The 19146-nt window shown below is 38.1% G+C and overlaps 1 protein-coding gene across 4 annotated transcripts in view; it reads left to right on the forward strand.

The window, feature by feature from the left end:
* The window catches only part of LOC112630067 (serine/threonine-protein kinase Sgk3), a 191998-nt gene that overhangs the window by 135660 nt on the left and 37192 nt on the right, over positions 1-19146 (forward strand). For all 4 annotated transcript variants that reach the window (XM_025394128.1, XM_025394126.1, XM_025394127.1 and 1 more), the window contains 2 exons: positions 7589-7664; positions 16159-16246. In XM_025394128.1, coding sequence (XP_025249913.1) covers positions 7589-7664; positions 16159-16246 — 164 coding nt within the window. The remainder of the gene's footprint in view (positions 1-7588; positions 7665-16158; positions 16247-19146) is intronic.

Genomic DNA, 19146 nt, shown 5'->3' on the forward strand with positions numbered 1-19146 from the left:
GCCCTATAGAATAATAAAGAGGCTTATTATTATTTACACTTTTTATGAAACTCAGGATTGGAGAATGTTCTCACTTCCCTGGTTACATACAGAGTTGTTTTTTTTTTTCTCTCAGGAGTATATAGCACATTTCATTGTAATTGCTAATCTGTCTTATAGTAGGCTGTAGATTTTCTGAAGGTGCAGACGTGTCTTTTTTTATTGGTTGACAATGGCAATATACTGGTTTTAAAGTATTACTTTATTACTTTAAAACTGGCAAATACTAGGTTTTAAAGTATTACTAAATATATGAACCCATTAATAAAGAGAAGCAAGAGAAAATTGAGTTGGCACAACAAAGCCAGATTATATTCTGTAGACCTGTGGCTTTTGTACTCGTGCTTTGTTTTCAGCAGCAGAACACTTTTTTCCCAATTGAAATCTTATGGAGGCCAGATATGGTGGCTACGCCTTTAATCCCAGCACTTTGGGAGGCCAAGGTGGGCGGATCACTTGAGGCCAGGAGTTCAAGACCAGCGGCAACATGGTGAAACCGCGTCTCTACTAAAAATAGAAAAATTAGCCAGGCATAGTGGTGTGTGTCTGTAGTCTCAGCTACTCGGGAGGCTGGGGCAGGATAATCACTTGAATCCAGGAGTTGGAGGTTGCAAGTGAGCCAAGATCACGCCATTGCACTCCAGCCTGGGCAACAGAGTGAGATTCTGTCCCCCAAAAACACACACACACACACACGAAATCTTATGGAAATGTAATATGTGAAAAAAAATTTAAATAGACCTGTTTTGTTGGTATAACAGTGAGGTATCTCCTTGGAACACAGGTTGAAAAGCATCTTCGTGGGTAGCGTGTTGGCCTTAGTGGCATTTGATCAAGATGTGAAACTGACAGTGGGTAATTTATGGTGGGCACAGCAGAGTAGAGACTGGGAGACTGGTTAAGGTAATAGTCCAGTAGCCCTGGCATTAGATAATGAGTATGGGGACTAGGGTAGAAATAGGGTTTAAAAATGGGCAATGTACAAGAACTCCTTTAATGAAAAATCTGGAATACATCTTGATGATTGCTTAGGTAACAGACATATAGAGAAGAGAATGAGAGATAATTGGAGGGTCTGCCCTGGGTGACTGAGAGAATTAACTAATTAGAAGTGGCAGAAAAATATTAAGAAATCAAACTACTAGTGATAATATGAGACTGGAACTTGGGTTGGAGTTCTGTAGAGCTCTTAACTAATTACTTAAGACAATTATTTAATCAAGGAAAGAAAGCAAAGAAGTCATTGTTAAAAGCAAGATACCAAGCTGCATGCTCTTTGGTACTTTGTTTTGATGAATTAATTGACACTAAAAACTGATTTTTTTGAAGAACTGTTTGTCTATCCCGTGTATATCGAATATGCGTAATATTACATTTCCATAAGACTTCTGTTCACTGCGTACAGTGAAAGGGATCATATATCACAGAGATATTAGAAAGTCCTGCATTGGGGAAATCAGATCTAAGTCAAATTCAGAAAAACAGAGATTGATAAGATGCTCATGTGGTTACACTTTGGGGATACAGGCATTCCCATATTTTTCTGGTGGAATAAAAATGATACAATCCATGTTGAGGGGAATTTGGTAATGTTTAGAAAACCTGTTAATGCATTTTCCACTTTGGCCAAGAAATCACATTTCTAGGAATCTGTCCATAAAATAAACTGCATATGATATGTACACACAAGACTGTGTATTGTGACACAATTATTAACAGAAAAACGGGAAACAATGGAAATACTTTTCCGATGGAGCTGGATATAACATACTTGTAAAAAGGAACAAAAAAGCTCTTTATGTATTTTGCTATGGTGTGATCTCCAGAATATACCGTTAAATGGGAAAAAAAATCACAGTATAGCAAATGAATTTGTGTGGTGTGTATTTTTTGTGTAGGAAAAGGTATGGGGATTCAAAAAGAAACAATGGAAGAATAAATGAAAAACTAATAAAACTAGTGACTTTAAGGGTGAAGGAGAGATCAGGAAAGGCAAAAGGGGTGGAAGTTAGATAACCTTGAATGAATTTTGTTTGTACCTTTGTCTTTGGAACCATGTACACATTTTAAACAATTTAAAAACAAAAATAAAAATGCAATAACAAAGCAGCCTCTAACAACTGAAAATAAACTGAAGGAAAAAACCTAACTTAATTTAAATAACTTTAAAACATGGGATTTTGACTGTATATTCTTCATGGGATATATTGCTAAGGATAAAAACAAAAACCCATGGACAAATTTTACACTGCATTCAGTAGTGTTAATGTTAGTTATATGGAGTTGTTATTCTGTCATTATTGTTACTATCATGGAAACCAATATTTTAAACAGGAGAGGAAAGTGATACAAACAAAATCAAAGATTTTAAGTAAAAATCCTGTAATTTTCTTTTTTTTTTTTTTTTGAGATGGAGTCTTGCTCTGTCGCCCGGGCTGGAGTGCAGTGGCCGGATCTCAGCTCACTGCAAGCTCCGCCTCCTGGGTTTACGCCATTCTCCTGCCTCAGCCTCCCGAGTAGCTGGGACTACAGGCGCCCGCCACCTCGCCCGGCTAGTTTTTTGTATTTTTTTAGTAGCGACGGGGTTTCACTGTGTTAGCCAGGATGGTCTCGATCTCCTGACCTCGTGATCCGCCCGTCTCGGCCTCCCAGAGTGCTGGGATTACAGGCTTGAGCCACCGCGCCCGGCCAATTTTCTTTTTTTTTTTTTTTGAGACAGAGTTTCATTCTTGTTGCCCAGGTTGCAGTGCAGTGGTGTGGTCTTGGCTCACCGCAGCCTCCACCTCCTGAGTTCAGATGATTCTCCTGCCTCAGCCTCCCAAGTAGCTGGGATTACAGGCATGCACCACCACGCCTGGTTAATTTTGTATTTTTAGTAGAGCTGGGGTTTCTCCATGTTGGTCAGGCTGGTCTCGAACTCCCAACCTCAGGTGATCTGCCCGCCTTGGCCTCCCAAAGTGCTACAATTACAGGCGTGAGCCACCACACCCAGCAGAATCCTGTAATTTGTAACATAATTTGGAGATATAGTTTGAAATATTTATTTATTTTATTTATTTATTTTTTGAGACAGAGTTTCGCCCTTGTTGCCCAGGCTGGAGTGCAATGGCATGATCTCAGCTCACCACAACCTCCACCTCATAGGTTCAAGCGATTCTCCTGTCTCAGCCTCCCGAGTAGCTGGGATTACAGGCATGAGCCACTGCACCTGACCCATAATTTATTTTTTTAGCTTTGTAAAAATATTTTCTAGCACTCTCTTTTGGAAATGCCTAAAAGCAATAACAAGTAGTAACCAACACCCCTAGCATTCAGATTGTGATCTCTAAGTACCATTTCCCTCTCAAAGGAACCAGAGTTCCATGGATAAATGGTGATCCCAGATCTGGCACAGGAAATGTACATGGTGATCTCAGGACAGCTTGCCTGAAAGCAAGGAAGCTATTTAGGATGACTGGAGTTTTATCAAAAGAACACAGGAGCCTAGCTGTTGGGGCTTTTACTGAGCAAAGATTAGACGGCATGGAGAAAGTAATTATCGTAGCAGGTTAGAGCACATCAGTATAAAGACTTTCCAATTTACTTTGCTTGTTTAGGGGAAAAAAAAACCCTCATGAAATGCTGTAGAGGTTACTAGAGTAAATTTATTTGCCAAATCAATAAATTAAAAAATCAAGGATTTATCTTGCCTTTGTTGTATGAAATGTAATTTCTTTGTACCAAAGAGATAATGTTGGAAAATACTTGGTAGTGGAATCACAGTTCATAAATAGAAGAATCACAGAATGATAGAACTGGAAAATCCTTATACAACTTCTGATGAATTAATAGTTCTAGGCAAAGACCATCAGTGATTTGAAGACTTTACTGGGGCAGAAGGATCTGCTTCTAAGATGGCTCACTCATATAGTTTCTGGTAGAAAGCCTTGGTTCCTTGTGAGTGGGCCTCTTCTTAAGGGGCCTTGAGTGTCCTTACAACATGGCAACTGGCTTCCCCAGAGTGAGTGATCCAAGAGAGCTAGCAAGGAGGAAGCCTCGTTGCCTTCTCTGACTTAGTCTTAGAAGGCACATGCCATCACATCCACCATATTCCTCTCATTAGAAGGTAGTCATTAAGTCCAACCCCCATTCAGGAGAGAAGAATTAGTTCTACCTGTTTATTGGAGGGAAATAAAAGAATTTATAGACATTATGAGAGAGTGATTTCATAGCTTTACTATTTTTTTTAAAGACATTACCATTTAGAAATACTGATTTATTCCCCCCTCCACCAAAACAAAACAAAACAAAAAACTGCCTGAGAATTGCTTTAAAATACTCCAGAAAAAAAATAAAAAGTGAGGAATGAGGATAAATGAATGAAATTGGAATAGCAGAATGTTGATAAATTTTAAAGTAGGCGAATAAGGTTCTCATCTTTTGTGTACTTGTGAAATTTTTCATAATAAAAAGTTAAAAATAAAGTTGGCTGGGCACAGTGGCTCACACCTGTAATCCCAGCACTTTGGGAGGCCGAGGTGGGTGGATCACCTGAGGTCAGGAGTTCTAGACCAGCCTGGCCAACATGGTGAAACCTCATCTCTACTGAAAATACAAAAATTAGCCGGGCGTGGTGGCACGCGCCTGTAATCCCAGCTACTCTGGAGGCTGAGTCAGGAGAATTGCTTGAACCTGGGAGGCGGAGGTTGCCGTAAGCCGGAATCACGCCATTGCACTCTAGCCTGGGCAACAAGAGCAAAACTCCGTTTCAACAACAAAAATAAATAAATAAATAAAATAATACCTAAGAAAAACATTCTGAAATTCCCTTTTTAACTTATCTCATGGTTGGTAGCCATTTTATGGGATTTTTGCTTATCTTTTTGAGTTCTTATCCTGCAGCTTAAGCCTATGTCTTCTTTTTCTTTTTTCTACTTCTTTATTCTAGTGTTTGTCAACCTCTATAAGATACATCTTACATATTTGAAGGCTGATTTTAAGAATGATCTCTGCCTGTACTTTTTGTTAACATTTTATTATGAATTTAAAGATTTTTTAATAGGATACACCCAGAGGAAACCATATAAGATATATTGAAGAAACCAATATATCTTCAGTAAGCATCCACAGAACAATTTAAAGCTGCTTCCATATAGTTATTAGGTTTTCTCTGAATATCCTATATGTAGTCATTCATTTTAGTTCTTCATGTGTTACTAAGTTCAGTTCTCAAGAAATATCTGTGTTTCAATTATAGTTTTTAATGTAAACCTCACATATGCTTTGCTACCTGGTAACATTATGAATGTCCTTGAAAGAGTTTAATAAGATACCTACCTGAAATTCTTCAAGGAATTCTTAGACGAATAAGAAAAAAGTACCAAGAACATGCATCTGGCTCCCAAAGACCAGACCTGATTTTATATTTGTTTATATTTGTATGAAGCCATACCTTCCATTTAAGAAATGGAAATAAACCTGAAAATGACCCATCATTTTGGTGACAAACACTATATATTATACCTTTATTCAGTAGAAATCAGTTTACTAAACCAAAACTCATTATCAAGTGGAATATTTTTTATGGGTTTTTATCCAGAGATTCACCATTTAGGAGACAGTTTCTCAAATGACATGTGTTTAATTTTTAGAGCATATTTCTTCAGAATTGGCTGGGTGCTGTGGCTCATGCCTATAATCCCAGCACTTTGGGAGGCCGAGGCAGACGGATCACGAGGTCAGGAGTTCGAGACCAGCCTGGCCAACATGGTGAAACCCCGTCTCTACTAAAAATACAAAAATTAGCCAGGTGTGGTGGTGCGGACCTGTAATCCCAGCTACTTTGGAGGCTGAGGCAGGAGAATCGCTTGAACTCAGGAGGTGAAGATTGCAGTGAGCCAAGATCACGCCACCGCACTCCAGCCTGGGTGACAGAGCAAGACTTTGTCTTGAATAAAAAAAAGTTTAGGATAATGGCTTTTAGACCCCACAACCACTAATAATAATAACAACAAAAGTAACAGTATCTAATAATTATTAGCTATAAGTAATGCTCTTACCATCTGCCAGACATCCTACTATAAACTTATATGCATTATCTCATTTAATCCTATAACAGCATTATGAGTTATAAATATTGTTACTATCCACATTTTACAAGTAAAAATTTAAATCTTGGAAAAGTTCAAGGTTAGGAAATGGGAGAGACAAAGATATTTGAATAAAGTTTTCTAATTCCAAGAAAAGTGTAAGTGTGTATTTCAAAGTAAAGAAAGGTTTGTGCTTAATATTTATTCCTAAACTGCTATTGCATGAGCTTCAATTATCAACAAACAAAACACTTCAAAAATACTGGACAGGCTGGGCACAATGGCTCATGCCTGTAATCCCAGCACTTTGGGAGGCTGAGGACGGTGGATTGCTTGAGCCCAGGAGTTCAAGATCAGCCTGGGCAACATAGTGAGACCCTGTCTCCACAAAAAATACAAAAATTAGCCAGGCATGGTGGTGTATGCTTATAGTCCCAGCTACTCAGCAGGCTGAGACGGGACGGTTGCTTGAGCCCAGGATGCAGCGGTTGCAGTGAGCCTAGATCACACTACTGCACTTCAGCCTGGGCAACAGAACAAGACCCTGTCTCAACCAAAAAAGAAAAATTTAAAAAAAGAAAATACTGGACAATTACTTGTTGGGAAAGTATGCCTGTGCATTTTTTTTTTTTTTTTTTTTTTTTGAGACGGAGTCTCGCTGTGTCTCCCAGGCTGGAGTGCAGTGGCCTGATCTCCTCACTGCAAGCTCCGCCTCCCGGGTTCACGCCATTCTCCCGCCTCAGCCTCCCAAGTAGCTGAGACTACAGGCGCCCGCCACCACGCCCGGCTAGTTTTTTGTATTTTTAGTAGAGACGGGGTTTCACCATGTTAGCCAGGATAGTCTCGATCTCCTGACCTCGTGATCCACCCGCCTCGGCCTCCCAAAGTGCTGGGATTACAGGCTTGAGCCACCGCGCCCGGCCATGCCTGTGCATTTTTTTAAGTTTTTTGTTTGTTTGTTTTTCACAGTGGAAGTTAAACTAGAGTTTTGGTGATATTCAGTTAACCAATTAATCATTATTTCCCAGTTGCAAAGGATTTCCAGAAATCTTTATTTTTTTTAATTTGTGTGATTTTCAGTCATCAGTGTCATAGTGTTAGTTTTTATTCCTTGTCTGGTAGTACATGAGGAGTTGGACAAATCTATGTGCTTCTCCAATTTTTGTAATTAGTCTATTTAGAGTCCATAATAGGCAGTTTTTGAGAACTTTCTTTTTGGAGATAAATTGTCCGCTTAGTTTTAATTTTAGTATATAATTACATATATGTAATATGTAATATATAATTATATATTATATAAATACAATGATTCATATAATATATAATTTCTAAGTATGTATTCTTTGTGTGACAAGTAGCATGTATTTAAAAATAGCTTCTTAATCAAAATTTACTATCTTGTGCTTGTCTGTTATATAACTGTTGATGATAATTGCATAGTCTGATACAAATAATCCTAATAGTTTATATTTCTCTTCCAGATTTTATTAAACAAAGAAGAGCAGGACTAAATGAATTCATTCAGAACCTTGTTAGGCATCCAGAACTTTATAACCAGTAAGTAATTTTTGTTGTGTTCTAAAGGGACACTCACACCAAACCTAAGAATACCGAATAATCCTTACATAAATTTTGTTTGTTCTATGAAACATTACTGTGCTATATATGTTTGTAAAATCTTCCTTGAGCATTTTCTCCCTGATACTCTTTCTCCCCTTTTCTCTTCATCTTATTTTCTTTTTTCCTTTTGCACTTGCATTAGTTTTATAGATTAAACTTGAAATGAATTAGCATAATAAAGCATCTTGCTAATTATTTGGTATTATATTTTATCTATACCTTCAAAAAGCATTTAAGTACCTGCTACTTGCATTGGGAATATAAAGCTAAGTGTCATCCCTACCTTCCAGAGGCACAGGCTCCCAGTGTAGTGGGAGAGACAGGCATATATTAATAAACAAGAAATTGAAGCTGGATAATTTTTATGATACAGGTGCTAGAAGATAGCAGAGAAAGGTGTAGGCGTCTCTTCTTGAGGAGGTCAAGGAAGGCTTCTTGCAACTTAAAGGATGTGTAATCATTCGAGAAAGAAAGAGAATGCATTCCAGGCGTAAAAGGATACAGAAAGCCTGAACCGTCAGGACACTTAACATTTCATGGTGACTGGAGCTGAGTAGATTTTGGGAAAGAAGACGAAGTTGAAGGAGTTGTCTGGGGTTGGGCACACGTGCCACCATTTCTGTTCCACTTGGGGCAGTGTTCTGTTGACCCACATGAGGCCTCCATTCTTTCTCAACACAGTATTCCAGCAGCCATTAAGATAAAGGCGCTTTTCCAGCCCTGAGGGTGTCTCATGCTGACAGGTTTAAACTTCTTTCTGTAGGCCAGTAGCTGCCAGCTGGGAAGGTGGAGGGTTGTATCAGAAATACCTACAAAAACACTGGTAGATCTGTGGTTTGGCTTGTGTTTTCATTTTTGAGTCTGGTAGTTGTTTTATGAGTATTCATTACATTTATTGTGTTTTGTAATTTATGTTATAATACTTGTGTGTATAAAGTTCTCTAAGAGGAAATGAAGAGGATAAATATTTGGAGAGCTTTTCTGCAGCTCACCTATCTGTAAACTAAATGTTGCCTATGGGCAATGGTGTAAATATGACACACTTTAACAGTCTTTTCAGAACCACAACACTGAAGAACTGTATTTTTGAATAATTGTTCTAAAAATGATTATCATTTATATGGTTCTTTATAGCTCACAGAGGCCTTATACTATTCTGAACAGGCCCTCTGACCTGCTTTTTAAATTTACTTAATTGAATTTACTAAATTACTAAAATGCTAAAACTGGATTTCCTCTGACAAGGTCTTCTGGTCAGGGATTTCCCCTGATGCTCCCAGGTAGGGCAAGGGTCAAGCAGGTCTCACAGCTGTGGTCACACCAGCATTAGGCAGTGCAGTAAGAACAGGTATCCTCTGGCAGGTGGCAGAAGGGCATGAAATTTGGTAGGATACCTGAACTCACAGTTCCCTTGTCTAGTCTGTTCCTCAGTAAAAAGTCTTTTTATTTGGCTCTTTGTTTAATTATTTTCTTAAACGTTACGCCTTTTCCTGGGGATATGCGCTATGCTACCTTCACCTTAGACCCACCCTTCTAATCTCTAATTATTGCTATATACACTGGAGATTACTTTGAATTGGCATATTACTGGCTTGTGTGAAATGTAAGTCATGCATTCAAAGCTTGAATTTGTCTCTTCCTTTGACAGAGCTGGCATGGAATAAGTATGCAATAAATGGTAGTGGTTATTACTTCTCCTAGTATTTTAAGTTATTCAGAACCCCTAAGACTATATAATAAATACTAAGTATTCATTCTGAATCTTGACGTGCAGTATTATAAGTATGTTATATTTTGCATTAAAATTCAACTAAAAGCAATTGGATTATTTTAAATTGCCAGTTTCCAAAACCTTATACTGTGAAATACACAATTCTTAAGTATACAATTCAATGGAGTTTGAAATATATATACACCCTGTAACCATCACCATTCCATTCATGATAAAAGATATTTCCAGCACCCCAAAAATAGCCAAAAGTCTTTTAAACTGTTTTTTTTTTTTTTTTTTTTAAAGGAGTCTCACTCCGTCACCCAGGCTGGAATGCAGTGGTGTGATCTCAGCTCACTGCAAGCTCCGCCTCCTGGGTTCACACCATTCTTCTGCCTCAGCCTCCCCAGTAGCTGGGACTACAGGGTGTGCTACCATGCCCGGCTAATTTTGTTTTGTTTTGTTTTTTTAGTAGAAACGGGGTTTCACAGTGTTAGGATGGTCTCAATCTCCTGACCTCGTGATCTGCCCACCTCAGCCTCCCAAAGTGGTGGGATTACAGGTGTGATAAGCTTAATTTTTTAACTGACATTATCTNTTTTTTTTTTTTTTGTTTTTTTTTTTTTTTGAGACAGAGTCTTGCTCTGTCACCCAGGCTGCAGTGCAGTGGCAGAATCTCAGCTCACTGCAATCTCTGCCTCCCAGGTTCAAGCGATTCTCCTGCCTCACCCTCCCAAGTAGCTGGGATTACAGGTGTGTGCCACCACACCCAGCTAATTTTTGTATTTTTAATAGAGACGGTATTTCACCATGTTGGTCAGGTTGGTCTCAATCTCCTGACTTCGTGATCTGCCTGCCTCAGCCTCCCAATGTGCTGGGATTACAGGCGTGAGCCACTGCACCTGGCCCACATTTCCTGTTTTCTAGATCTTTTCTGTTGTTAACAGAACTTTTAATTTTCATGCTCTTCATTTGAACATCAAGCTGTTCTTTTTTTTTTTTTTTTTGAGGCGGAGTCTCGCTCTGTCACCCAGGTTGGAGTGCAGTGGCCAGATCTCAGCTCACTGCAAGCTCCGCCTCCCGGATTTACGCCATTCTCCTGCCTCAGCCTCCCGAGTAGCTGGGACTACAGGCGCCCGCCACCTCGCCCGGCTAGTTTTTGTATTTTTTAGTAGAGACGGGGTTTCACTGTGTTAGCCAGGATGGTCTCGATCTCCTGACCTCGTGATCCGCCCGTCTCGGCCTCCCAAAGTGCTGGGATTACAGGCTTGAGCCACCGCGCCCGGCCAAGCTGTTCTTAAAATAGTAGAAATTTAAGAGAGCAAGAAGAGAAGCCAGTCAGCAAGTGTATCTTGAGCCCCTCCTGTGTACCTGTTATTACTGTTAAGGAAATGTACTTTATTTTTTATTTTTATTTTTTACGTTTTTGAGAGAGCGTCTTGCTCTGTCACCAAGGCTGGAGTGCAGTGGTGTGATCTCAGCTCACTGCAACCTCCACTCCCCGGGCTGAAGCAATTCTCTCACCTCAGCCTCCTGAGTAGCTGGAATTACAGGTGTGCGCCCCCACACCCAGCTAATTTTTGTATTTTTGGTAGAGATGGGGTTTCATCAACAGGCCAGGCTGGGTTGGAACTCCTAACCTCAGATGATCTGCCTCCCAAAGTGCTGGGATTACAGGCATGAGCCACTGTGCCCAGCAGGAAATACACTTTAAAAATAGCTTTTCTTCTGGCCAGGCACAGTGGCTCATGCCTGTAACCTCAACACTTTGGGAGGCCAAGGCAGGTGGATCATGAGTTTAAGAGATTGAGACCATCCTGGCTAATGTGGTGAAACCCCATCTCTACTAAAAGTACAAAAATTAGCCGGGTGTGGTGGCGCGTGCCTGTGGTCCCAGCTACTTGGGAGGCTGAGGCTGGAGAATCGCCTGAACCTGGGAGGCAGAGGTTGCAGTGAGCCGAGATCATGCCACTGTACTCTAGCCTGGCGACAGAGCAAGACTCATCTCAAAAAAAAAAAAAAAAAAAAACTTTTGTTCAGTAGAGAGAAAAGCTTTTTTTTTTTTTTTTTTAAATGGAATTTCACTCTGTCGCCCAGGCTGGTGTAGAGTGGCATGATCTCTGCTTACTACAGCCTCTGCCTCCCAGGTTCAGGCAGTTCTCCTGCCTCAGCCTCCAAAGTAGCTAGGACCACAGTGTGTGCCAGCACACCCGCTAATTTTTGTATTTTTAATGGAGACGGGGTTTCCCCATGTTAGCCAGGCTGGTTTCGACCTCCTGACCTCAAGTTATCTCCCGTCTCGGCCTCCTGAAGTGCTGGGATTGTAGGTGTGAGCCACCACGCCCGGCCTGAAAAGCTGATTTTTAAGATGACTTTATTAAAAACATTTTAAAATCATTTTCAAACTAGAATAAAATGTTAGTATTTCTCTCATCTCTGGATGAAAAAGGGTTTTCTGAGCATATTGTCAGTGCATGACATTATCACCGAGTAAAACAATGAAAAATTTGACTAATAAAAACTTTGCGCACGGTGGCTCATGCCTATACTCCCAGCACTTTGGGAGGCCAAGGCAGGCAGATCACTTGAGTCCAGGAGTTCAAGACCAACCCATGCAGCATGCCAAACCCTCTCTACAGAAAAGATGCAAAAAATCAGCCTGTCATGGTGGCATGTGCTGGTAGTCTCAACTGCTCAGGAGGCTGAGGTAGTAAGGTAGGAGGATCACCCGCGCCCAGGAGATCCAGGCTGCAGTGAGCCGTGATTATCCCACTGCAGTCCAACCTGGGTGGCAGAGTGAGACCCATCTCTAAAACAGCAAAAGCAAAAAAACAAAGCAAAACTTTTGAACCTGCAAATCATAAGTAAGTAAAATTGAAAACCAAAAATACAGAAAAAGCTTTCCATGATAAAGGACGATAGATAAATACATTTAACATAGAAAGAGCCCATGCAAACACTTAAGACACCAAAAAAAAAAAAAAAAGAAACCAGGACAAAGCACATTGAATGGTTCACAAAGAAGGACACAGAAATGGCTTATTGTCAGAGAAACTAAACATTTCCTTATGTATTTAAGAAATGAAATGGAAGCAGAAATACCTTATTTTAATTTTATTGAGTATAACAAAGAGAAAAGTGCCCAGATCAGGACTGTATAGCTCAATAAATTATGAGAAATAAACATAACTGAATTATATCATCCCCCCAAGGCCAAAAAAGAAAATATTATGAACACCCCTGAGATCTCTTACACATCCTCTTTCAGTCTCTCTTTCTTTCTTCCTTCCCAAAGGTAACTATCAGCCTAACTTTTAACAAAATAGATTAGTGTGTTCCCTGTTTTTGAACTTTATATAAATGGAATCATACGATATGTGTTCTCTGTCTGGCTTATTTCCCAGCAATGTGAGAGTCATCCATGTTGTTGCATGTAGCTATAGTTTGTTCATTTCCATTGTTGTATAATGTTCCATTGTATGAGTATACCACAGTTGATTCATTCTACTGTTGATGGGCATTTAAGATACTAATATTCCTATTTTCTGACTATTATAAATAATACTGCCATTAACATACCTTTTGGTGCACATGTGCCAACATTTCTGATGTATCTTGGAGTAGAACTTGTGGGTTGTAGAGTATGTATATGTTTAACTTTAGTGGATAATGCAAAATAGTTTTGCAAAGTGATTTACCCGTTGTACATTTTCCATGAGCATATGAAATCATGTTGCTTACCTCATTAACACTCAGTATTGTTAGTCTTCCATTTTAGCCATTCTGGTGAATGGGTAATGGTATCTTACTGTTGCTTTAATTTTGCATTTCACTTTTTACTGAAAGTGATACTGAGTAGTTCCTCTTTAAAATACAGTTTTGCACATCAAATTATCCAAGATGTTAATATAAAATGTAACATTTAATGCAAATCAAGCCTGAGAGTCTTCAGGATGTTCATATACTGCTAGAAGAGTATAAATTGGTACAACTGCTCTGGAAATCAGTCTTACAAACTGTATTTGTTTAATACTGTAAAATGGTTTATAATTCAGATGAGTAATTTTATTTTTAAAAATCTATTCTGAAAGTCGTAGAGTTCTGATACTATGCACAAAGATTGTCAACTGCAGCATTGTTTATGGTAATGAAAAGTTGGAAGTCATACGCTCAAGTGGAAGAATCATTGAGTAATTTTTAGTACATTCATGTTATATATCACGCATCTATCAAAAGTGATTGTTTATAAAGTTTTTAACAAAACAGGGAAATGTTTATGATGTAATTTTAAAGTGAAATTTTAAATATATTGTGATCTTAAATGTGCAGAGAAAAAGACTGAAATAAAATATGCCAAAATGTTAACAGTGGTTGCTTCTATGTGGTAAGACTGAAAATCCCCACCCCTACATTTTATAAACCTTTTTTATTAAGTTAAAAATTCACCATTTAAATTATTCTAAAGTGTATAATTCATTAGTTTTTTGTTTTTTGAGACAGAGTTTTGCTCTGTCACCCAGGCTGGAGTGCAATGGTGCCATCTCGGCTCACTGCAACCTCCACCTCCCGGGTTCAAGAGATTCTCCTGCCTCAGCCTCCTGAGTAGCTGGGACTACAGGTGCATGCCACCACACCCGGCAATTTTTTGTATTTTCAGTAGACACAGGATTTCCCTATGTTGGCCAGGCTGGTCTTGAACTCGTTACCTCTTGATCCACCCGCCTCGGCCTCCCAAAGTGCTGGAATTACAGGTGTGAGCCACTGCACCCGGCCCAGTAGTTTTTAGTATATTCACGATGCTTTACAACCGTCATCACTAATTCTATCACCTCAAAGCTAATCTAACATTTTCATCCCCCTTAAAAAGAAACTTTACCTCCAAATTCTCTCCTCCCCCAACCCTTGGCAACCACTATTCTACTTTCTGTCTGTACAGATTTGCCTATTAAAATGAAAGTATATAGTAGGTGACTTTTTTTTTCCTTTGTTCATTTAGCATAATATTTGTGAGATTCATTCATGTTACAGCATATGTTAGTGCTCTCCATTCCTTTTTATGGCTGTATAATATCCCATTGTATGGATAACACCACATTTTGTTTATTCGTTCATCTATTGGTGGACATTTGGGATATTTCCACTTTTTGGCTATTATGAATAATGCTGCTGTGAGAAATCATGTATGAGTTTTTATGTGAACATATGTTTTTATTTCTCTTGGGTCTTTGCCTAGGTTTGAAATTGCTGAGTCATAAGGTAACTCTGTGTTTAACTTTTCAAGCAACTGCCAAACTGTTTTCCACAGTGGCTGTACCATTTTACATTTACACCAGCCCAATTCTTTTTCTTTCTATTTTTTTCCTATTTTGTTTATTTATTTTTAGAGCCAAGTTCTTGCTTTGTCACCCATGCTGGAATGGGGTGGTGCAATCTTGGTTCACTGCAGCCTCAGCCTCCAGGGCTCGAGTAATCCTCCTGCCTTAGCCTTCTGAGTAGCTAGGATGACAAGTGCACACCATCATGCCTGGGTTTTTTTGTTTTTATTTTTTGTGGAGACAGAGTCTTGCCATGTTGCCCAGGCTGGTATCCAACTCCTGGCCTCAAATTATCCTTCTGCTTCAGCCTCACAGAGCATTGGGATTACACGCATGAGCCACCACTCCTGGCTAAGGCCTCCTCTTTTTAAAAATAATTTTTCAAATTTCGAGTTTCCTACAAATAATATGTATTACTTGATTAAATAATTAAGGACAGACTGGGGAGAAGGTGCCAGGTATGGAGATTTAATTATTCCCCACAGTCGTCATGAGTCCATCTGTGGGCCATCTCTAATTTTAGTCCATTTTTTTCTCTTCATCCTTCATCTTCATAGCCATTTCCTCATCCCCCCGTTGACACCCACTTTAATGTGTTTGATATTTGTCCTTATATATCTGTGTATCTTCAGTAAACAGATTGATGTTTTGTGTCTGTGAGTATTTAAAATATATATATATATATATAAATGGTACTGTGCTATAGTTTCTTGCTTCTGACTGTTGACTGTTACTCCCTGTAGGCAGTTACCATAGTTGACTTACTCATTTGCCTGGTGATAAATGCCTATTTTGCTTCTAACTTCCTGTTACAGAAAATGCTGCAATGAACATTATAATTACATGCCTTTCACTGGACCTGCACATAATTTTTTCTATGGTTTACCACAAAAATTAGAATTTCTGGGGCCCAGGGAAAATGCATATACAGTTTTACCAAGTGTTGCCAGATTGCTTTTTCAGAAAAGTTGCTTCATTCTGCATTGTCACCAACAATATTTGAGCATTTCTCTTAACCCTATTTTTTTTTTTTTTTTACCAACTTTTGGTATTATCTGTCTTTCTAACCTTTGCCAGATAATGGACATAACATGATATCTCATTATCATTTTAACTTATATTTCTCTGATTACTAGTGAAGTTAGCCATCTTCACAAATTTGCTTGTCATTTGGGTTTTCTTTTCCATATACTTCCTGTTTATATATTTGCCCATTTGTCTGTTTCTCTATTTTTAAAAAATTAATTTGCTTATTATATTTATAATAATGAATATTAATGGATTCTGTTTGACTTTCTTACTGTAAATGCTAATGTAGTTATTTCTATTTTGATTTTCCTTTTAAAAGGGAGAAACGCTGTAGAAATGCTTTTGAAGTTATAATAAAGTTAATTTTTGTTTTTAGTCCAGATGTCAGAGCATTCCTTCAAATGGACAGTCCAAAACACCAGTCAGATCCATCTGAAGATGAGGATGAAAGAAGTTCTCAGAAGGTATTAAGAGGAATTTTCTTTCTTAATAGAAAAAGTACCATTCCCCAAAGATGAAATTAGTGGCTTTAGGACACTTACTTCAAATGAAGTAATTTCATCCATAGTAGAGTTTCTACTATGTAGAACGCATAAAAACAAATGCACATATCTCTTACAGATGAGTATTTCTTTTTTCTTTTGAGATGGAGTCTCACTCTGTCACCCAGGCTGTAGTGCCGTGGCGCAATCTCAGCTCACTGCAACCTCCACCTCCCGGGTTCAAGTGATTCTCCTGCCTCAGATTCCCCAGTAGCTGGGATTACAGGTGCCTGCCACCATGCCTAGCTAATTTTTGCATTTAGTAGAGATGGGATTTCACCATATTGGTCAGGCTGGTTTCGAACTCCTGACCTCAAATGATCCACCTGCCTCGGCCTCTCAAAATGCTGGGATTATAGGCATGAGCCACTGCACCCAGGCCACAGATCACTATTTCTTACAAAACATATAGAATGAGTACTTTTTATACTAAAAAGTAATATAGGTTAATCAGACAAATTTGAAAATAGTAGGTAAAAAGAAAAGTATTACCCATATTATTGCACCCACACCTAGAAATTTTTAACATTCTGGTAATTTTCTTTCCAATCTTCTCTAATGTATAGGGTTTTAAAATTACCTGATTTTAATTATGCAGTGTATACAATTTTATATTCTACTTTCTTCACTTTATGTCTTATTTTATCGTTATTGCCACACTTGAAACTATTTTGAATTTTGGCCAACAGAAAAGGCCTTCTCAACCACATTACATCCGACTTCCTCTGCATTGTCAGGATTTTCTATACAGAACAGTCAGTACACACATACCAGTTGGCATCAACTAACTTTTATTTCTGTGATGTATGTACATAATCAATATGTGTTCCTAACAGAATAGGGTAGCTTTGTTTTGTTTTTTGTTTGTTTGTTTGTTTGAGATGGGGTCTCGCACTGTTGCCCAGGCCAGAGTCATTGGCACGATCTTGTCTCACTGCAACTTCCGCCTCCCAGGTTCAAGCGATTCTCCTGCCTCAGCCTCCCTAGTAGCTGGGACTACAGGTGCCTGCCACCACACCCGGCTAATTTTTGTATTTTTAGTAGAGACGGGGTTTCACCATATTGGCCAGGCTGCTCGAACTCCTGACCTCCTGATCCCCCTGCCTTGGCCTCTCAAAGTGCTGGGATTGCAGGCATGAGCCACCACGCCTGACCAGTGTTGTTTTTAAAACTAAATCATGATGGTAATAAGTAAAATAGGCTTGTGCCTTATTACGAAGATGTTTTCAACATTTACCTTAGTTGTGTGGGAGAGGTAAATTGTAATAATTTAACTCAAAGTATTACTCTGTAGCAATTAAATTATTATAAATGTTATATAAATATATCTACATAATTCAAACTTTTAAACAACTATTATTAAATATGTACATGAAAATCAGAGATGATGGGTTGAAACACAGTTTTTCTTTATAATGCCTGTTAATTCTGTTATGGCTCTGTTTTTGTGATTTAAAAGATAACATGGTGCATTGGAATATTAGTGTCCTAGGGCTGAAATCTTCATTTTGAAAAAAGACATACTCCTTTTTTGTGACTGCTGGAAAGTAGTAATTTTCCTTCTCAGATACCCCAAGATTTTCAGTTAAGAGAACAAATCTAACTTTTACATCTGTGACATGGTTGTTCCTAGGACAATGTAAAAAACTTAAAAAAAAAAAATCTCTGTAGCTGGTCAAAAGAGAAACAACAAACCGGGAAAACATTCGTAATAAATAAGGCATAACAAGAAATAACGTCTGTATGAAAAGCTCATACAAATGGGTTTTTTAAAAGAATGATACTTAACACTATAGTAGATAAAAGGAAATGGGGCGTGAAGGAATACTCTTAGTAAAAAAACATAGAGGAAAATGTTCAACATTGATGCTATTAGCAAATGAAAATCTTAGAGAGATTTTTATTGCTCTCTCAAATCAATAAAAATGTAAATAAAATATTGCAGAACTGATAACAGTAAGGTAAAACGAGCACCCTTGGTCATCATTGCTGTCATAATTTTCTGCAACTCCTTTGGAAAACAATTCACATCAGGAATTGATGCAAATGAAATAATCCACACAGAAAAAAGCAAAAGATGTTCATTTCTGTATGATCTACTAAAAACAGTATTAGAATCAACCTAAATATTTACCAGTCACTTAGTGTTTGTCCATATATGTTATGCATTTTATTTTTGAAGATCAGATTTTAAGCTTCGATATATTAAGCGAAATCAGTATTTAAAATGTATATGCATATTCACACAGTATCATTTATAGTCAGTTTTTTAAAAATATGCAAATACTATATGAAAGTAGTGTAAATATTTGCAAAATTATATATTGATAATATATGGATTTTTATGGATTTTTAAAAATGCTTTTCCTAATATTTTTGACACTTTCCAGCTATTAGTATTTTTAATTGAAAAATGAATGTATTCAAGTAATGTTTTAAAGATTAAAATCTATGTAATCATGATTTTTCGTGTTTTGCTTGCTACTCATGTGAGACTGGGTAGGTTTAGGTTATTTGAAGACTATCTTGCCTTGCAGTGGAAGACAACTGCAGACAACTTGAAGACAGAACCAAGCTGAGAGATTTCTGGGTTCTGCCACTGTTGGCTTTAAATCTGAGTTTTGTTCCTTTTTTTCTTTTTCCATCCATAATGTCTGAAACTTCCACTAGAATCCCTTGAGATTTTAAAATACTGATAAAAAGAATCTCTTTTAAAAAAAGGAAAAAGCCATACTTTGTCATATAATTGTAACTATTTATTAAGGATTTTTTTTTTTTTTTTTTTTTTTTTTTTTTTGAGACGGAGTCTCGCCCTGTCGCCC

Source organism: Theropithecus gelada, chromosome 8 (genome assembly GCF_003255815.1).
Source record: "Theropithecus gelada isolate Dixy chromosome 8, Tgel_1.0, whole genome shotgun sequence".
NCBI lineage: Eukaryota > Metazoa > Chordata > Mammalia > Primates > Cercopithecidae > Theropithecus > Theropithecus gelada.